The sequence below is a fragment of the Lontra canadensis genome, unplaced genomic scaffold (genome assembly GCF_010015895.1).
Source record: "Lontra canadensis isolate GAN:19392208 unplaced genomic scaffold, GSC_riverotter_1.0 scaffold107, whole genome shotgun sequence".
NCBI lineage: Eukaryota > Metazoa > Chordata > Mammalia > Carnivora > Mustelidae > Lontra > Lontra canadensis.
Window position 1 is genome coordinate 5604126 of NW_022631101.1, and position 15394 is coordinate 5619519.

The 15394-nt window shown below is 56.6% G+C and overlaps 3 protein-coding genes across 4 annotated transcripts in view; all 3 read right to left on the reverse strand.

The window, feature by feature from the left end:
* Positions 1-8326, reverse strand: part of ETFB (electron transfer flavoprotein subunit beta) — an 11224-nt gene extending 2898 nt beyond the window's left edge. The window contains exons 1-4 of the mRNA XM_032838870.1: positions 8245-8326; positions 924-1082; positions 637-795; positions 350-412 (exon numbers count right to left, since the gene is read on the reverse strand). Of these exons, the coding sequence (XP_032694761.1) occupies positions 350-412; positions 637-795; positions 924-1082; positions 8245-8301 (438 nt within the window). The 5' untranslated portion in view covers positions 8302-8326. The remainder of the gene's footprint in view (positions 1-349; positions 413-636; positions 796-923; positions 1083-8244) is intronic.
* A 776-nt stretch (positions 8327-9102) lies between these two features.
* On the reverse strand, positions 9103-10530 carry CLDND2 (claudin domain containing 2). The gene is made up of 3 exons (XM_032838873.1): positions 10225-10530; positions 9793-9918; positions 9103-9568 (listed from the first exon to the last, which is right to left on the reverse strand). The coding sequence occupies exons 1-3, from the start codon at positions 10391-10393 to the stop codon at positions 9144-9146; spliced, it is 720 nt and encodes a 239-aa protein (XP_032694764.1). The 5' UTR covers positions 10394-10530; the 3' UTR covers positions 9103-9143.
* NKG7 (natural killer cell granule protein 7) lies at positions 9982-13272 on the reverse strand. 2 transcript variants are annotated; one of them, XM_032838872.1, is made up of 5 exons: positions 12985-13272; positions 12762-12908; positions 12545-12679; positions 12385-12450; positions 9982-10100 (listed from the first exon to the last, which is right to left on the reverse strand). In XM_032838872.1, exons 1-4 carry the CDS (start codon positions 13139-13141, stop codon positions 12392-12394), a joined length of 498 nt encoding a protein of 165 aa, XP_032694763.1. In that variant the 5' UTR covers positions 13142-13272; the 3' UTR covers positions 9982-10100; positions 12385-12391. The 2 variants fall into 2 exon arrangements, with proteins under 2 accessions (XP_032694763.1, XP_032694762.1); XM_032838871.1 differs by lacking the exon at positions 9982-10100 and having other exon boundaries at positions 12241-12450; positions 12985-13271.
* Positions 13273-15394: the final 2122 nt, after the last annotated feature.

Below are 15394 nucleotides of genomic sequence, written 5' to 3' on the forward strand. Positions count from 1 at the left end.
ACAGGGTGGCTTCTCCAGCAGGCAGGAAGGAAATGTGCATGGCGGGGAGGGGGGGGCGGAGGTGGGGGGGGGGGGGGGGGGGTGGGGGGGGGGGGGCGGACATCAAGTGCAAAGGCCCTGGGGCAGGGATTAATTTGGTGCACTTGTGGAGTGACAGAGCTGATAAAAACAGAGCACCAAAGGCCTAGATAAGGCCTAGTGTCTTGGCCATGCACATTTCCTTCCTGCCTGCTGGAGAAGCCACCCTGTCTTACTAAGCCTGCCTCCCTCCAAAAGGGCAGGGACAAGAGTGGCCCTTTTCTGGACCCCCAGATCTGGCCCCTAGAGATGCTCCCCACTCCAACCTCACCTGTGGCCAGTCTAGCAATCCAGCTGTCATCTGTCCCGTCTGGTTACAGTCATCATCAATGGCCTCGGTGGAGAAAGAGAGAAGACTGTATGACAATGTGGCTTTTCACATGCCATTCAGGCCTTTGTCTAGATGGGGGTTTGGCCACACATCTGTCCATGGTCCGCCGGCCTCCTCTTCCACGCGGACCATCACCATAACCCCTGGGACTCCGAACCTACCTCACAGGACCCCAGGAATCTTTCTGACGTCCACAGTCACCCTGCCCGTGGTGGAAGCGTGCTCACCTGCTTGCCCAGCAGCAGCAGATCCACCTTCTCCTTCGCTGCCAGCTTGGCCAGGACCCGGGCCACCTGCAGGGGACCCAGGCGGTCTGCCTCTGCAGCTGGCACCTCCACGTGGATGCCTCGGTCCGCACCCATGGCCAGAGCAGTGCGGATGGTCTCCTGCCAGGAGAAGGGACGTGACTCAGCTTCCAGCCCCAAGGGGACCCAGGAGCCTGGTCCCAGGCCCTCCTCCCCCAGACCCAGGACTCGGGGCCCTGGATGGCTCCTTCTTCCCAGGACCTGAGCACCTGGCACTGGGCGGGCCCGCAGCTGACGGCGATGACCTCTTTCACCAGCTTCTTCTCCTTGAGCCGCACGGCCTCCTCCACAGCGATCTCACAGAAGGGGTTCATGGAGTGCTTCACGCCATCCGTGACCACGCCTGTCTTGTCAGGCTTTACCCGGATCTGCCGAGTCAGCAAGGGAAGGGGCCGGGTCAGGGGAAACAGGCAAGAAGGCAAGGGCTGGATGGGGACAACCGGGACCCGGAAAGGGGCAGGGCCTTGTCAAGGTCCCGCAGCTCTGGGGACATAGTAGATGAGAATTCACAGCCAGAGGGTTGTCCTCTCATGATGTCACTCACACATTTGTGGAGCACTGGGGGACATCGGACATGCTTGTCTGACTCTGTCACTGCTCCTGGGGCCCAAGACAATGTTTCTCGAATTTTGGTTTACTGTAAACCACAGTGTGAAATACACTTTAGGATACTCCTGAGTGTATTACAAATACACAACATATACTTCCATACCAACAGAAATATGGCAACGCGAGGTTCGGTGAACAATGCTTCCCCTGATTTGTACACTGTACCCTGACATTTTCTGCTCTTTCTTTAAATGTCAACCCTCCACACAGATCTCATGACTGACACGTGGTCATGATCTAGTTTGCAAAACACTAGCATCAAAGGCATATTCTGCCAAACAGGCAAACTCCAATCACTCCTTTCCTCACACAGTCCGTCTTAACTGAGCACCAACGGTGGGCTGGCCCAGAGCCAAATTCTGGGGACACTGCCACCAGCAAGGGAGCGAGACCCACTGGCCCGGGAGCTCTGGGTCTAGCATGGGGTGGGAGGCAGTATTAACAACTAACCATCCCCCTATTAATTTCCCATGGCTGCCATTCCAAATTACTGCTGACTCAGTGGTTACTGTCTCAGAGCTTCAGAGGCCCGAAGTCCAAAATCAGTTTCATTGGGCTGCAAGCAAGTTTGGCAGGTGGGGTCCCTCTGGAGGCTCTAGGGCAGAATCCGTCCCTTGGTTCCTCCAGCTTCCTCTGCCTCTCTCTCATGCAGACTCTGGAGATGGCATTAGGGCCCACCTGGGTGATCCGGGGTAACCTCCCCATCTCAGGAGCCTTAACTCAGGCCCAACTGCAAAAACCCTGCTTCCAAATCAGCCAACATCCACCCACGGATTGGGGCCTGGATAGCCTGCTGGGGCCAATTCCTAGCCCACCAACATTCCTCTTAGCAGCCAACGGAGAGAATATTATTGGCCACCAGCACTGAAGGAGAATCACACAGGAGCCCTGTTCTAAGCAAAGAACCTAACTCATTAATGTTGGTGACGGCCCAATGAGGGAGAAGCAGTCATTGTCCCTGTGGGCAGATGAGGAAACTGAGGCACCCAAGCAAAGTAGCTGGCCAGTCAGTGGTTTCTAGGACCCAAGCGCTCAAATCTCCTGCTCTGCCACCTGCCAATCCATAAAGAAGTCTGGGGAACTCAGAGAGGATGATGGGGGCCTGTGACCCAGTCTGACGTGGGGGGCTATCAAGAAGGCCTCCCAGAGGCAGTGGCACTAGAGGGGACACATGAAAGATGAGCTGGAGTTGAATAGGTCAAGAGACAAAGAACAAGGCCGATAAAGAGGCGAGTGGATGTCGTTCCGGGTTCTCGATGGGGAACTGCGAGCACAGCAAGGGTGGACAGTGGGGAGACGGCTGGGTGGCTGTTAGTCAACGAAATGAGGAATGACAGTGCCTTGGACCGCCGAGCCAGCAGAGACGGGGAAGCTGATGGACCGACCGCAGGGGTCCCTGGAGGTGGGAGTGACAGAGCTCTGTGCTGGGCAGGCACAGGGAGAGGGAAGAATCCTGCAGGACTCTGGGGCGTATCGTGGCTACATCCTACAAGCAGGAGGGGGGAGGTAGGTGGGTTCTGCATCTAAGAAGCCCACAAGACGCCCAGGGGAGCCTTCCTTGGGCGCCTGCACGATCCAGCTCAGGACCCGGCCTGCCTCTCTCCTCCCGTGTGGCTGCCATCAAGGGCTCAGGCAGCAGAGACCCGGGATGACAGCCTGGCCGAACTGGGGACACTATGACACTGTCTCTTACTACCTCCCTGCACAGTTCGTCTCTTCCCAGTCTGGATGCACCTCATGGACCCATAACACTGAGGAGGAGGAGGAGGAGAAAAAAGACAGCTATCATTTTCTATCACTGCTAGTTCATTTTTTTAAAAAGTTATTTTAAGATTTTATTTATTTATTTGAGAGACAGAGAACGTACACAGGCAGGGGGAGCAGCAGGCATGAGGCTCCATCCCAGGACCCTGAGATCATGACCTGAGCTGAAGGCAGATGCTTATTAACTGACTGAGCCACCCACGGGCCCCTAAAAGTCATTTTAACACCAAAAATAAGGCTCAAATTTCAGAACTAAATAAATTCATTTTACAAAATACAACTGGAGCTAACACCATGTTCTGAATCCATGCTTTTTCACTAGGACCTACCTTGAGCGTGTGGCACACGATCCCCAGAATTTGCCAGACAATGCACTGGTTTGACCCAGACCTCCTCTGCTGTCCCTCACCTCCTGTGTAAACCCCGTCCCTTCCAACTCTCCCATCGCTTAACCCTGTTTAACTCTCACCATAGCACTGACCACCCCTGACATACGACATAGGCTGGACTGATTGAGAGTGACTATCAGTCTTCTCCCCACCAGAATGTCAACTGCCCGCGGACAGAGACTTCCATCAGCTCTGTTCAGGACTGTACGCGAAGGCCAAGCACCTGCCAGAACCATGCATGAGAACCTGCGGGAGAACCACTCAAACACTTGGAAACAGCAGGGAAACTAAACCACAAAAGCCTTCTCGTTACCGAAATAAAATCCATGTCAGAGGTTTCCCCTTTCAACAAGAAAAGCAGCCCCACCAGTAACAGGCCAGAGCTGGCGAGCCAGCGGCTGGTGGAGGGCACCCATCCTGCTCTTGTTCTGGGGGGGCTCCTCGTACCACGCTCCTGACGCCCATGAACCAAGGGATGAGAGCCTCTGGCCCTGGGAAACGTGCCAGCGCATCTTCTCGGTGGAAAACCTTTTAAGCCTGAGTTGATTTCAAGCTTCAAAAACACTGTTTAGTTAAATTACATAAGTCAGGAAACCATGGTTGGTCTGAAAGATCAGGGCCAGTCATTTTTTTCTATTATTATTATTTTAAATAATGAGGTTTTATAAATCAAAGAAGATAATCCTGCATGAAGCTTTTACTCTTTCTCTTGAGTTTGCAAAATGTGAACCTTCAAGAGAAACAGCCATGAGCCAGACAGGTAGTGCTCCAAGGGCTTTACATATATTAATTCATTTAACTGCCCTAACTGCCCGGGAGGTTAGTTGCTGCCATTACCATCCCCACTGACCAGATGGAGCAACCGAAGCACAGAGAGGCCAAGCACCTTGCCCAGGATCACACAGCAAGGAAGTGGCACGACCAGGGGCCTAACTCCAAGTCTGACTTGGGAATCATGAGACTCTCCAGGATGAGAAATGGGCCCTCAAGAGGTGGGGGAGCCAGTCCTTTTATTCCTGGCCATTTATTCGTGGCCCTCTGTCTCAGAGCAGGTGTATATAAAGTGACTTCTGAAAGCTCTCCCTGAACTTTTGACACAGCTCAAGGACGTCTCTGTGGTTCTGTCCTCTAGTTTTTTTCTGTCAAGCGAGTCACTCACTGGGCATGTGCTAGGACTCTGGGCAGAGCACAGAGCACCCAGGACACAGAGTGACCAGGACAGCCAAAGCCAGATGGGGAGACAGTGGCCAGGGAGTGATGCCAGTGACAGATGACTAAGGCGGTGGTCACCACACTGAGACCCTTCTACAGCAGATCTCATCTTGGGCAGGCAAAGAAGACCAACAGCCTCACGGAGCTGACACGTGTGACCTGAGGGATGAGGAGGGGCCAGCCCTGCTGAGAGCAGGAGGGGCAAGGGGGAAAGGCCAGGGGCTCCCAGAACTGAGGGAAGGCGTGGCTGTCTGGGGTTAGGCCCAAAGCTGGAAACAGGTTTTCTGCGGCCTGAAGTTTCCAGCCTTTGGGGGAGCCTCTTTAGGAAAATGCATACCAAATCACGAATGCAGAATTGATCCAGTCTCTGCCTGGGCCTTGAAAGAAATGCTGAAGGTTACGGCCTCATCGGCTCATGGAAGATGTATCCTGGCCAGAACTGAGTATTCCTGGGTTGCCAAATGCTTATGAATTAACACCCTAGATAAACAATCGTAAACATACACACAGACACACACTGAGCAGAGCATCTGTGTTCTGAACAGACAAGTAAAAGAATGTCCATTACCAGTTCTACCAATAATAGCCACCCTCCCTGAGGGCCAGCCAAGGCTGACTCTTACCCTGAGCCAAGCGCTATACTAATGGCCCATTTAAACTTCACTGCCACCCAAGGCAGGAGGTAGTACTGTTATCCCCTTGGTAGAGAGGAGCAAAATCGGGCTCGGAGTGGTTAAGCAACTCCCCCAAGGTCACACAGCAGGAAGCAGACTTGATTCCAGCTGTGGCTGGCCTGAAGTGGGCCCTGAACTGAGATCCTAACGGGTATCTAAGACAGTGCTGACTACTCAGACAGACTCTCCTCCGGACCCTGGGGCTCGAATTCTGGAAGGACACAGACACCAAAGTGAGTGATCAGAAAATCGCCCTGTGGATTACAAAGTGATAAGAGTATGGGAGAAATTACAGCAAGGGAGGGCACAGGGATGACAGGGCCTGCAATTTTAGGTCAGTGTCCAGGGAAGGCCTCACAGAGAAGGTAACATCTGAGCAAAGACTGGAAGGAGGTGAAAAAGCCATGCCGGGAACAGAGTGGGTGAGACCCGGCACTCACCCCGAGGGGCTGTCATTCTGGGCGTGGGGGTGACACCTGGGTGAGCAGAGGATCCCAATCCAGTGTGTGAGCAGAGCTGAGAGAGGCAAGCCCAGGGGGCTGCAGGAGTGTCCAAGGACACATCAAGAAGCCTGAGAGGGTTGGGGTAGAGGGGCTCCCTGGAGGAGGTGATCCCAGAGAATCACTAAACTTTTGATACAATTGACAGATCAGAGTGAGGCAGGACAAGGGAGGTACAAGGAGCAGAGATGGAGAAGGGTGCCCAGGCAGAAGGCACAGCGAAGGGCAAAGGTCCAAAGCAAAAAGGGGCCAGGTCTGTCAGGAAAGACCAGGTGAGGGAGCCATGGAAGCACAAAGGGTAAGCGTGGGACACGGTACTGTGGATAGCAGAGCAGGGGCCTCGGCCAGACCATGAAGGGTCTCGAACACCAGGTTGAAGGGCTGTGACTTTGTCCTTAGGGTGCTGGGGAGCTTCAGGGCAACTCGGGGGTGGGGGAGAAAGAGCCCTGAAGCTGAGAGACAATGGATCAAAGGAACCACTGAGAACCAGGGAGGAGACCCTGTGTGGGGCCAGCTGGGAGGAAGAGAAGCCTGAAATGCTGGGCCCATGAGGATGGAGAAGGGGACCAGTTGTCAAGTAACAGGTGGCGGGGTTGGTAAGGGAGGGAGGGCAATGGTGCTGGGGCTCTGGCCCGATGATCAGGTAGTTGGCAATGTTTATTTATTTCTTCAGAAAGGGCACCTACACACACAGCCAAAAGACAGGATGCAGTGTTGGGAGCCCCCGGGCAGCACACACCCCTGGGATAGGATAGTGGCTGATACCTTCTCTTTGTTCTCTCATTCAGCACACACCTGTGTGCCAGGCCCTGTGCTGGGTAGGCTGGGACCCAAAGCTGGTCATTTTCGGGTCTGCCAGTGGGGAAGACAGATACGACACAGGCACCTCAAGCCATGGAGACCAGGGCTGGGGCACAGGGAGGCCCAGAGAGCAAAAGAACCCAAAGCAACAGCTAAAAGTAGGAAAAAACCAGGAGAGAACGTCCCAGGACCCCCAAGAGCAGCTGAAGACAACACCCCTGCCCTTTGCTGTCAGGGCTTTGCTGCAGCCCTGACAGTGAAAGAGGAGGGACGCCTGGGTGGCTGTCAGTTAAGCTTAAACTCAGGTCATGATCTCAGGATCCTGGGATCAGGCTCTCTGCTCAGTGAGGAGTCTGCTTCTCCCTCTCCCTTTGCCCTCCCTCTCTTGTGCTCTTGCTCACTCTCTCTCTCAAATAAACAAATAAAATCTAAAAAAAAAAAAAAGGAGGAGCAGAGACTGGTGCACTTTGATCCTTGACGGTAGCTGCCTGGAGTGGGGTGATCCAGCAAGCAACAGGACCTCCGAGGGCCTCACTCTCCTCACCAGCCCAACCGGCTTCATAGTATCAAGCAAGAGGATACTGAAAAGTACTGAATAAGTCAGTGTCCGTCAAGGACTTGGAGAGCTGCCCTTCGCACAGTAAGCACTCACTAAACGTGAGCAGTTACAATCACTGAAGTTTCCCTGCCAAGTCGGGCTCCCAGGCCCTCCTCCCCACCTCACTCCCCAAGCGGGCAGGGATCCTGGTTTCATACACCAGGAGGCCTCTGGCATGCCAGGCCCGTGCTGCACAATGCTGGGGACATATAGGTGGAATCCCAGTTTGATGGGGGGACAGACGTGGATGCGCAGTCACCATCTACAGTAGATGGGCAGACCATCTACAGTCTGCTTTAAGCCAAGTATTTCGAAAAACTGGCCCGAGAGGCTGTGTCTGATTCACCTCTGTCCCCACCAGCTACTCTCGGGTCAAGCCAGGACCCCAAAGAGGCTTCCCCCCACCCCCGCCAAGGCCTCTCATGGGGAATAGGAGCCATTCCACCAGCTCAAACAGAATTTCATCTCCAGCAAACATTTCTCCCTCCCTTCCTGGCTAGAGCCTCCTCGCTCACCCAGCGGCTCTGTAGGGTGAAGGCTTCTGGGCTCCCAAGCTAAGGCAACTGAGTGGGCAGTGCAGCCTAACAGGTGAAGTGTGGCTCGTGTGCAAAGCACCAGTCGCGCTGAGGAGACAGACGGACCTGGAAGGGAATCTCAGCTCTACCCCATCCTAGCGGAGTGACCTCTCCGCGTTTCTCCAAACGTTACACAGGGGCCGCGGCACCTCCAGCGGGTAAGAAACAGAGAAAGTAACTCGTAATGCACACAATTATTAAGACAGTGAGTCCAAAACCTTGAGAAAAGGGAGCGGGGTCATGACCCCAAAGGGGCTGAGTCTGAAGTCTGAACCTCACGGTCCTTGATCTTTGCCCTCAGGTGTGACTTTGACTTTTAAGAGGAAGAGCGGCAGAGATCAGACGTACGAGAAGACCCCCCCATACAGTTTCGGGATTCCCAGGAGGTGCAAGGAGGGGCCCGGTCACCTTCACTGCGAAGTCGATGACCCTCTTTACAGCCACGAGCGCGCGCAGCTCCGCCATCTTCCGGCGGTTCCCACCTGCGGGGGAAGTAGGTTCACTACGGCTCTGGAGCCGGACGTCCCGGCCCCCTCTCCCGCTCCCCTCTTTGCGCCTGCGCCCCGCGCCGCCGGCCAATCAACCGCGACGATGCCCGCCTCCGCCCTGAAAAAGGACCAATCGAAGGCCCGGAGGGAGGGAGGTGTGGCAAGAGGATTCGGACCAATGGAGAACAGATTCCGGAGAAAGAGGCGGGACCTGAGGGAAGGGGAAACGGACTTAGTGAAGGGGGCGTGGCCGGGAACTAGGGGAAAGGTCGTGCGCGTAGGGAGGTGCTCCTGCCCCGCAGCTCCTCCCGAGCCTCCTAAACCTTTCCCAACGCCCTCGGATTTACCCCTCCCCCAGTTCCCCACTGTTTCCTCGCCTGTTTAAGTCGCTGTGCTCGCATCCCCTGCGCCCTCTTGTGTCTGTGTCCCCATCTTCTTCTTGCCTTGTTCCTGGTCCCACGACCATGGCTCTTCCGTCCCCCTATATCCGTTTTTCCGCGTCCATGTCCCTTCATCCCTTCCGAGCACCCACGTGCTCTCCTGACCCCACCACTCCTGTGCCCCCTTCGGCCTCCGAGCCCATGAGCCTTGTCCACTCCACCCATGTTCGTGTCCCCATGTTCCTCGTTCCGTATAGGTTCATGTGCTTATGTCCTCCCCGAACCCCCAGGTGTCCCCGTGTCCCAGTCCCCCGTCCTCTTCATATCCACATTGCTCCCGCGTGCGTTCCTGTCCCCCGTGTCCTCACGGCCCCCAGAAAGGCACGCGGAGCCGCGGCGGTGAAAGCCGTTCCTTTATTCTGCCCCAGGCAGGCTGCGGTCACAAGCACACGGGGAATCCACTGAGGGCATCCGTGCTCTGCACGACCCTGTCCGCCAGCAGAAAGCAGAAGCCCGGCGGGAGGGGAGCGGAGGGCAGAAGACTGGGGGACGGTTTGTCCTGGGGCAGATGGCCGGGAGCGCCCCGGGGACCGGGGCTTGGATCCCCAAGGGTGCTCCTGCCGGGTCTGCGGGAGTCGGGAGCGGAGTTTGGTGAGGAGTCCCTGGGAGGGCGGCTGGGAGTCTGCGGGGATGGGGGGTTCCTCCGGGCAGTCTCCTCCACCCTCTTCCCGCTGTCCAGGTTACCCGCAAGAATAGAGAAGGGTAAAGCCAGCCACCCCGAAAAACAGGACCACGAGAAGAAGTCGTCGTTCTTCCACGCGTTCCTCACTGTGTAGCCTGTCAAAGCGATCAGCAGCAGCAGGCCTGGGCCCAGCACCAGGGGAGCTCTGCCGGGGCGGGGAGGTGGGGGGCGCACCCAGGCCCCACCCAGAGTACGCCCATCCAGGGCCACGCCCCCTTCCCTCAGCCACGCCCCCCTCCTCTGGGTCTCTGGCCCCTGTCTCCACTCGCATCCCCGCGACCCCTGGGCCCCTGTCCCCTGCAACCCCCAGGCCCACCCTATGACTGTGGACCCGCTGCCGTCTCACCGTAGAGGAAGAAGATGCCGCTCGTAGTCTGGCCCCGCGAGTCGCCCTCGTGGCACAGGATCCTCAGCCCCATCACCAACCACAATGCCGCCAGCACCATGCACGCCCCCGTCACCGCCAGCGTGGCTGGGGAGAGGGGCCGCCTCAGCCCCGCGCTGGCGCCTCCCCGGGCCAACGCCCCGACCCGCCGGTAAGGGGCCGGGAGCAGAGCTGACGGTTTGGATGGGGACTTGGAAGTTACTTCATGAGGGAAGTGGGTCCCGAGTTGGGGGATGGTGGTAGTCTCTGTCGCAGAGGAGCAGATGGGCCTGAGACAGGAGTGGAAGCGGTAAGGGTTTGGCGCCGCAGGATGTGTCCTGCTGTTGTGCCATCTGTGGTCTGTGCTGGGGGCTGTCTGTCCAGTAGGGGACATCTGGACCGGTCGGACCTCACTCTGGCAGGGGATGTTGGAGCAGGTGCCACCATTACACTCCTGCCACAAGCCACTGTGGCCCCCAGGGTAGCAGATCCAGTAGTTGGTGGTAGTGGAGAAAATCGTGAGGATTTTGGCCAAGAAGCCCAGCAAGGTGCCCCCGCTCTGGAGGCTCCGCTTCACCCCCATGCCTGAGCGGCTGCTGACGAGGGCCACACATGCAAGATTGGCCGACACTCCTCCCGTCCCCAGACCCCTCTCCCGGGTCCTTCAAGTCCTTGAGACGCCCTCCCACATGTCCCTCCATGTGAGATCGCACCCCAGCACCGCTGTCCGGAGATGGCTCCTTCCGGCCCTTCCCAAGACCTTCATGCCCTACTGCTCCTACTGGGGGCCTTGAGACCTTACCCCCAAGGAATCAGTGCTTAGAGACCTCCCTGTCTTTGCAAGATCTCCATGCCCCCAGGAATGTCCCTATAGTCCGTCCAGTGCCCTCCCCCCACCCCACCCCCCCTCCCCGCCCAGCCATGCACACACCCACCTAAGTGACTCACAGTCAGCTCCCAGGGCTTCTTAGACACAGAGTCCAGAGGGTGGGGGAAGGGAGACCACGTCTCTGTGACACAGGAGGAGTTCTAAAATCCCCTCTCCCATCAGTCATTTAAAGAGATAAACCTCCCCCAACACACACACACACACACACACACACACACACACACACACACACACACCCTAAGCAACTCTACTAGCAGAGAGACCGCTCAGAGTCAGATAGCAGGTCTGGGGAGAGCCAAAAGGCCATGGCATAACAGACCATGGCCTTGTGAAAACTCTTCCCTTGATTCCATAAGCTCTGCAGGTCCCCGTCTCTGTGACGGTGCCCTCTTAGGTTCCCATGCAAGCTCCCGCTCCTCTTCCTCCCTCCACTTCGTGCCTGTTGGCCTGGAGCCTCCATTCTGCCCCTTCTCACCAGAGGAGCAACCTCACTGGGTCTCTGTCCCAGACCCCCGACAACCACATCCCAACTGAGCTCAGCATCTTCCACCAAACCAGGGCTGACTCCGCCATCCCACCAGTTGGTTGTGCCAGACCCCTGGGCACTGTCCTTGCCCCCTCTGACCCATCAATCCACAAAGTCCCCGAATCCCTGTGTCTGGTTCCTTCTGCCCCCCTGCATCTGGCTCCTTCCATCTTTCCCATCTCATGCCCTGGTCCCAGTCGCACCCATTGGTTGCCAAGCTCCTCTCTCCCTTTGGGCCTCCCTCCATGCCCCAGAGGAATCTTGGCACCTGGAACTGGCGTTGACCCTCCCCAGCTCACAACCTTCTCCTAGCTTCCCACTGGCCTCAGGAGGGAGTCACTGTGACCGTTGGGGCTGTTGCTCCCACCTCCTTCTCCATCCCCTGAAAACTTCGAGCCTTTCTACACCTCCCCCTTTGCGTCCCTCTGTCTGGATGATCTTTCCTTGGCCCTCGAGAAGCCCCTGAACACCCTTCCCCCAGAAAGCTCCCCTCCACCCCACCCAACAGAGTTGGTCTTTCTCCCCACCATCCTGGGCTCTGCCTGCTGTCTCGCTTCCCCCACTGGACTTGCAGTCCCCCAGTGGCCAGGGCCTGGGGCAGCCTCTCACCAGCATCCCCAGTGAGACCAAGGATAAAGGATGAGCTCAGGAAAAGCCAGCTGAAGGAGTAAATGAATTAATGAAGTAAGCAAGAAGGACCAGAGTGAAGACAAGGGTGACAAAATCAGAGAGGGAGTGAGAAGGAAAAAGCACTAGAGTGGGAAAGACAAAGGAGAAAAGAGAAAAGACAGGGTCTCAAGGTAGAAACAGGGAGAAAGACAAGGACCAGAGAAGGGAGCCGACATGGGGCTGCGCCTGAGTCCACACCAGCCCCAGCTCCATGCCCATCTGTGCCCATCCGTGCGTGGGGGCACACAGGGGTTCTGACTCCTTCCTGGGCTCCTGGGGTCGCCCACCAGGGAGCTGCCCTACCCTCAGCTTATGTCTTGGCTGAATTAATCTCAGAATAACCAGATCTCAGCAAATTGTTGTTGAATGGATGAAGAAACAAACAGCGGGGTTGCGGGAGGGCTGGGGTAGGGGCTAGGAGGAGGGCTGTGGGTGCCTGTGGCTCCTGACGAGGTCTTCCCCAAACAATGCTTCATCCTGCCCGGCTCACCTCTGGCTTACAAGGTCTCATAGCCAGACTGGGGGCCACTACAGTGAGCACCCAGACTCAGGCTGCCTGCGGCGGGAAGCAAAGAGAGGTTAACATTAGCCCCCACCCCGCTCTCTCAGAGCCCCCAGCAGGCCTCTCCAGGTCCCGGAGCGGTAGTCACCTGTACAGAGACAGAGGACAGCTGAAACCCAGCCCAGATAGAACGACCAGGAGAAGAAGGTCTGGATCTGAGGGTGTCGAGGCTGGTTCCACCGCTCGCTGGTGTAGACCACCATGGCCACCACAGCAAAAATGGCTGGGGATGAAGAAGAGAGAGAGCTCAGCCCCTCTGCGGGAACTCACCGGTCCCCAGAGCCCAAGTGCAGCCCGGAGCCTACCTGCAGCAAAAGCCATGATAGAGGAGGAGAGGGGCCCGTAGCCTCGAATGGAGAGTGAGGGGACGTAGGACAAGATCAGGAAGATCACCGACACCAGCCCCGACAGCGCAGCCAGAATGCTGAGGCTCTGCGTGGCGCGGATGAAGCCTGCTCCGAGGTAAGACTTCAGTGCCTGCCCTCGGACAGCCCGCCGCCCGCAACAGGAGACACCACTGTCCCTTACCTGGTACCTCACTGTGAGACTTCTCTGGCCAAAGCCCCGAGTGAGACGAGAAGGTGGGCCCCACGGCCACGAACCAGAAATCCGTGCTCAGAGCAATCAGGACGGTCACCAAGCCCAGGGAGCCAGTGAGGAGGGCCAAGGACCGACAGAGCTCCATCAAGGTGAGTCCTGGGCGTCCAGGTCCTGCGGATGAAGGGGCCAGTGATTTGGACTCTTGGGCCCTCTGAGCTCAAGAAAGAGAAGCCTTTAAGATTTTAAAACCAGGCCGTTTGGTTTCACAGAGTTCCGGGTTGACGAGTATTGCCCTATAACCCCCTTCCCGGTTGCCTTGACAGCTTCCTCCCCCCACAGAGGTTGGGTTCCCCTCACAGCATGTGGTGGGGAGGGTGTCACATCATCAGTGGTTTGGTGGTGGTTCAGAGCTTGCCTCTGCTTTAGATTCTATACCTCCCACCCTTGGAACCCTCAACATCAGAGGAGACTTCCTGGAAGAGGTGTGAAAGAGGCTTGGGGGCCCCAGGGTGGGAGGTGGTAGATGAGACCAGGGTGTGAGTTAAACAGGGGGATGTGGCCAAAGGGGACAGTTGGTGGTTGTGTCATGCTCTCCTGTCGGTTCTGCAACCTTCCATTCTGGAAGAGGGAGGCCCCAACTCTAGTGTGTCCACGGAAGGAGGGGGGCTGGAGACTAGGGTGCTTGCAGCTGAAGGAAAAGAGGGCTGGAGGCCTGGACTCGGGTCCTGAGCAGGAGGCAGGCAGTCCTGGATCCCTGCCTGGAGCTTATCCCAAAGGCAACCGACGGTGGAGGATCACAATCCTGCAAGTCTGTGGAGAGCAAGACATGTCCACATCGTCCTCTGATAAGAGTTTGCAGACAGCTCTGTCTTGAGCAGGGCCTCCAGTGTGGAGGGCTTCATCCCCAGGATCAGGGTGTCTCAGGGGCAGAGGTGGGCACACGGGACCGTCCCACCCTCCCAGCACTAGCCTCCTCTTCCCATCCCGGCAATAGGTCCTAGACAGAGCCTCGCCTCACCGATGAGCAGGAAGAAGGCGAAGGTGTCGCAGCCCAGGTGGAAGGTGCAGGCTCATGTGACTTCCAAATCGGGGGAATGGCCTAGAAGAAGACCTCTGTCATAAAGATGACATGAGCCAGCAGTCCCACAGCAGCCGGTGAAGGGGAGACTCAGAGGGACTCAAGAGGGCGTGGCCTCTTCCGTTACTGAAGTCTCCAGTTTGCAGGCCCCCGTCTCTCACCCAGACCCTCACCACCAAGGTAACTGGCCACTCCTGAGAATGTGCTCATGAATGCAGGCTCCCAGAAGCAGCAGGGGCACCGACGCAAAAATGGCTGTACGTGTAGCTCTAGTGGAGAGCAGCGGACAGGCTTCAGGAATCCCGGCCAAGGGAGTGTCAGAGCCCGGAGGTCACCTGTTATCTCTACCCCACCCTTAACTCCACCCCTGTCCTCCAACACAACCCCCTTCTCATCCCCAGACGTAACCCCAAACTCAGCCCCATTCCTAACCTCATCTCCAACCCAAACCCAACCCTGTCCATAACCCAGCTCTACCCACAAATTCAACCCCGTCCTGATTCCTAAACCAAACCCTGTTTTCATTGTCAAGACCGGCTCTAAACCCAGTCCCATCCCCAACCCCAAATACAACCCACTCCTCAACCCCAGCTCCAACCTCTAATTTAACCCCATCCTCCAAACTAACCTGACCTCCATCCTCTTATTCACAAACTCAGCCCCAACCTCATGTCCAAATCCAAGTTCAGCCCCAAACTCAAACCCATCCTCATTCCAAGACTTAATGCTAACCTCCTTTGGAACTTCACGGCAGATAACACTTCCAGCGCCACCCCCACCTTCCTCCCACTCTGTCCCACCCTCTATAATTCCAACCTCAACCCTACTCATATTCATCTCAATCCCACCTGTTTCATCACCCCCCCCCCACACACACACACACTGTAGAGAATGGACTATGGAGGCAGGCGGGGGGTGGGGGACAGGAGGAGGGGCAGAGCTGGTTAGGAGGCTGAGGCCATAAGCCAGGTGAGACAAGGCATGAGTCCTAACTGGGTGAGCAAGGAACCTGGACACAGTTTTAAGGTAGAGCCAAATGCCGCTTGCTGGTGAATCAGATGTGGGACGCAGCAAAGCAGCTGCTGCTGATTCCAGGACTCTTGGCAGGGGCAGCTGGATGACCATGGGGCAAGATGGGGAGATATGGGAGGAGTTGGTGTGGGATGTGGGAGAGACCAGGACACCTGAGATTTGAGATGCCTCTTCTTTTCAAGTGGACACTGGAGATGAGTCTGGAATTACCACATCATTATTATTGCTAGAATAAACTCCTATAAATATGATTCCTGGAATAAGCCTCAAGAAATATGTCTCCTTAAG

What these genes read in the sequence shown, in the direction of transcription:
- NKG7 (XM_032838872.1), bottom strand. Translation starts at nt 13,141, where the DNA reads ATGGAGCTCTGTCGGTCCTTGGCCCTCCTCACTGGCTCCCTGGGCTTG. An exon ending in GTCTCACAGTGAGGTACCAG is followed by an intron (nt 12,909 to 12,984) that starts GTAAGGGACAGT and finishes ACCTCGGAGCAG; the next exon opens with GCTTCATCCGCGCCACGCAG. An exon ending in TATCATGGCTTTTGCTGCAG is followed by an intron (nt 12,680 to 12,761) that starts GTAGGCTCCGGG and finishes CTTCATCCCCAG; the next exon opens with CCATTTTTGCTGTGGTGGCC.
- CLDND2 (XM_032838873.1), bottom strand. Translation starts at nt 10,393, where the DNA reads ATGGGGGTGAAGCGGAGCCTCCAGAGCGGGGGCACCTTGCTGGGCTTC. An exon ending in CTCCAACATCCCCTGCCAGA is followed by an intron (nt 9,919 to 10,224) that starts GTGAGGTCCGAC and finishes CCCTCTCCCCAG; the next exon opens with CCACGCTGGCGGTGACGGGG. An exon ending in CGGCATCTTCTTCCTCTACG is followed by an intron (nt 9,569 to 9,792) that starts GTGAGACGGCAG and finishes TGCTGGGCCCAG; the next exon opens with GCCTGCTGCTGCTGATCGCT.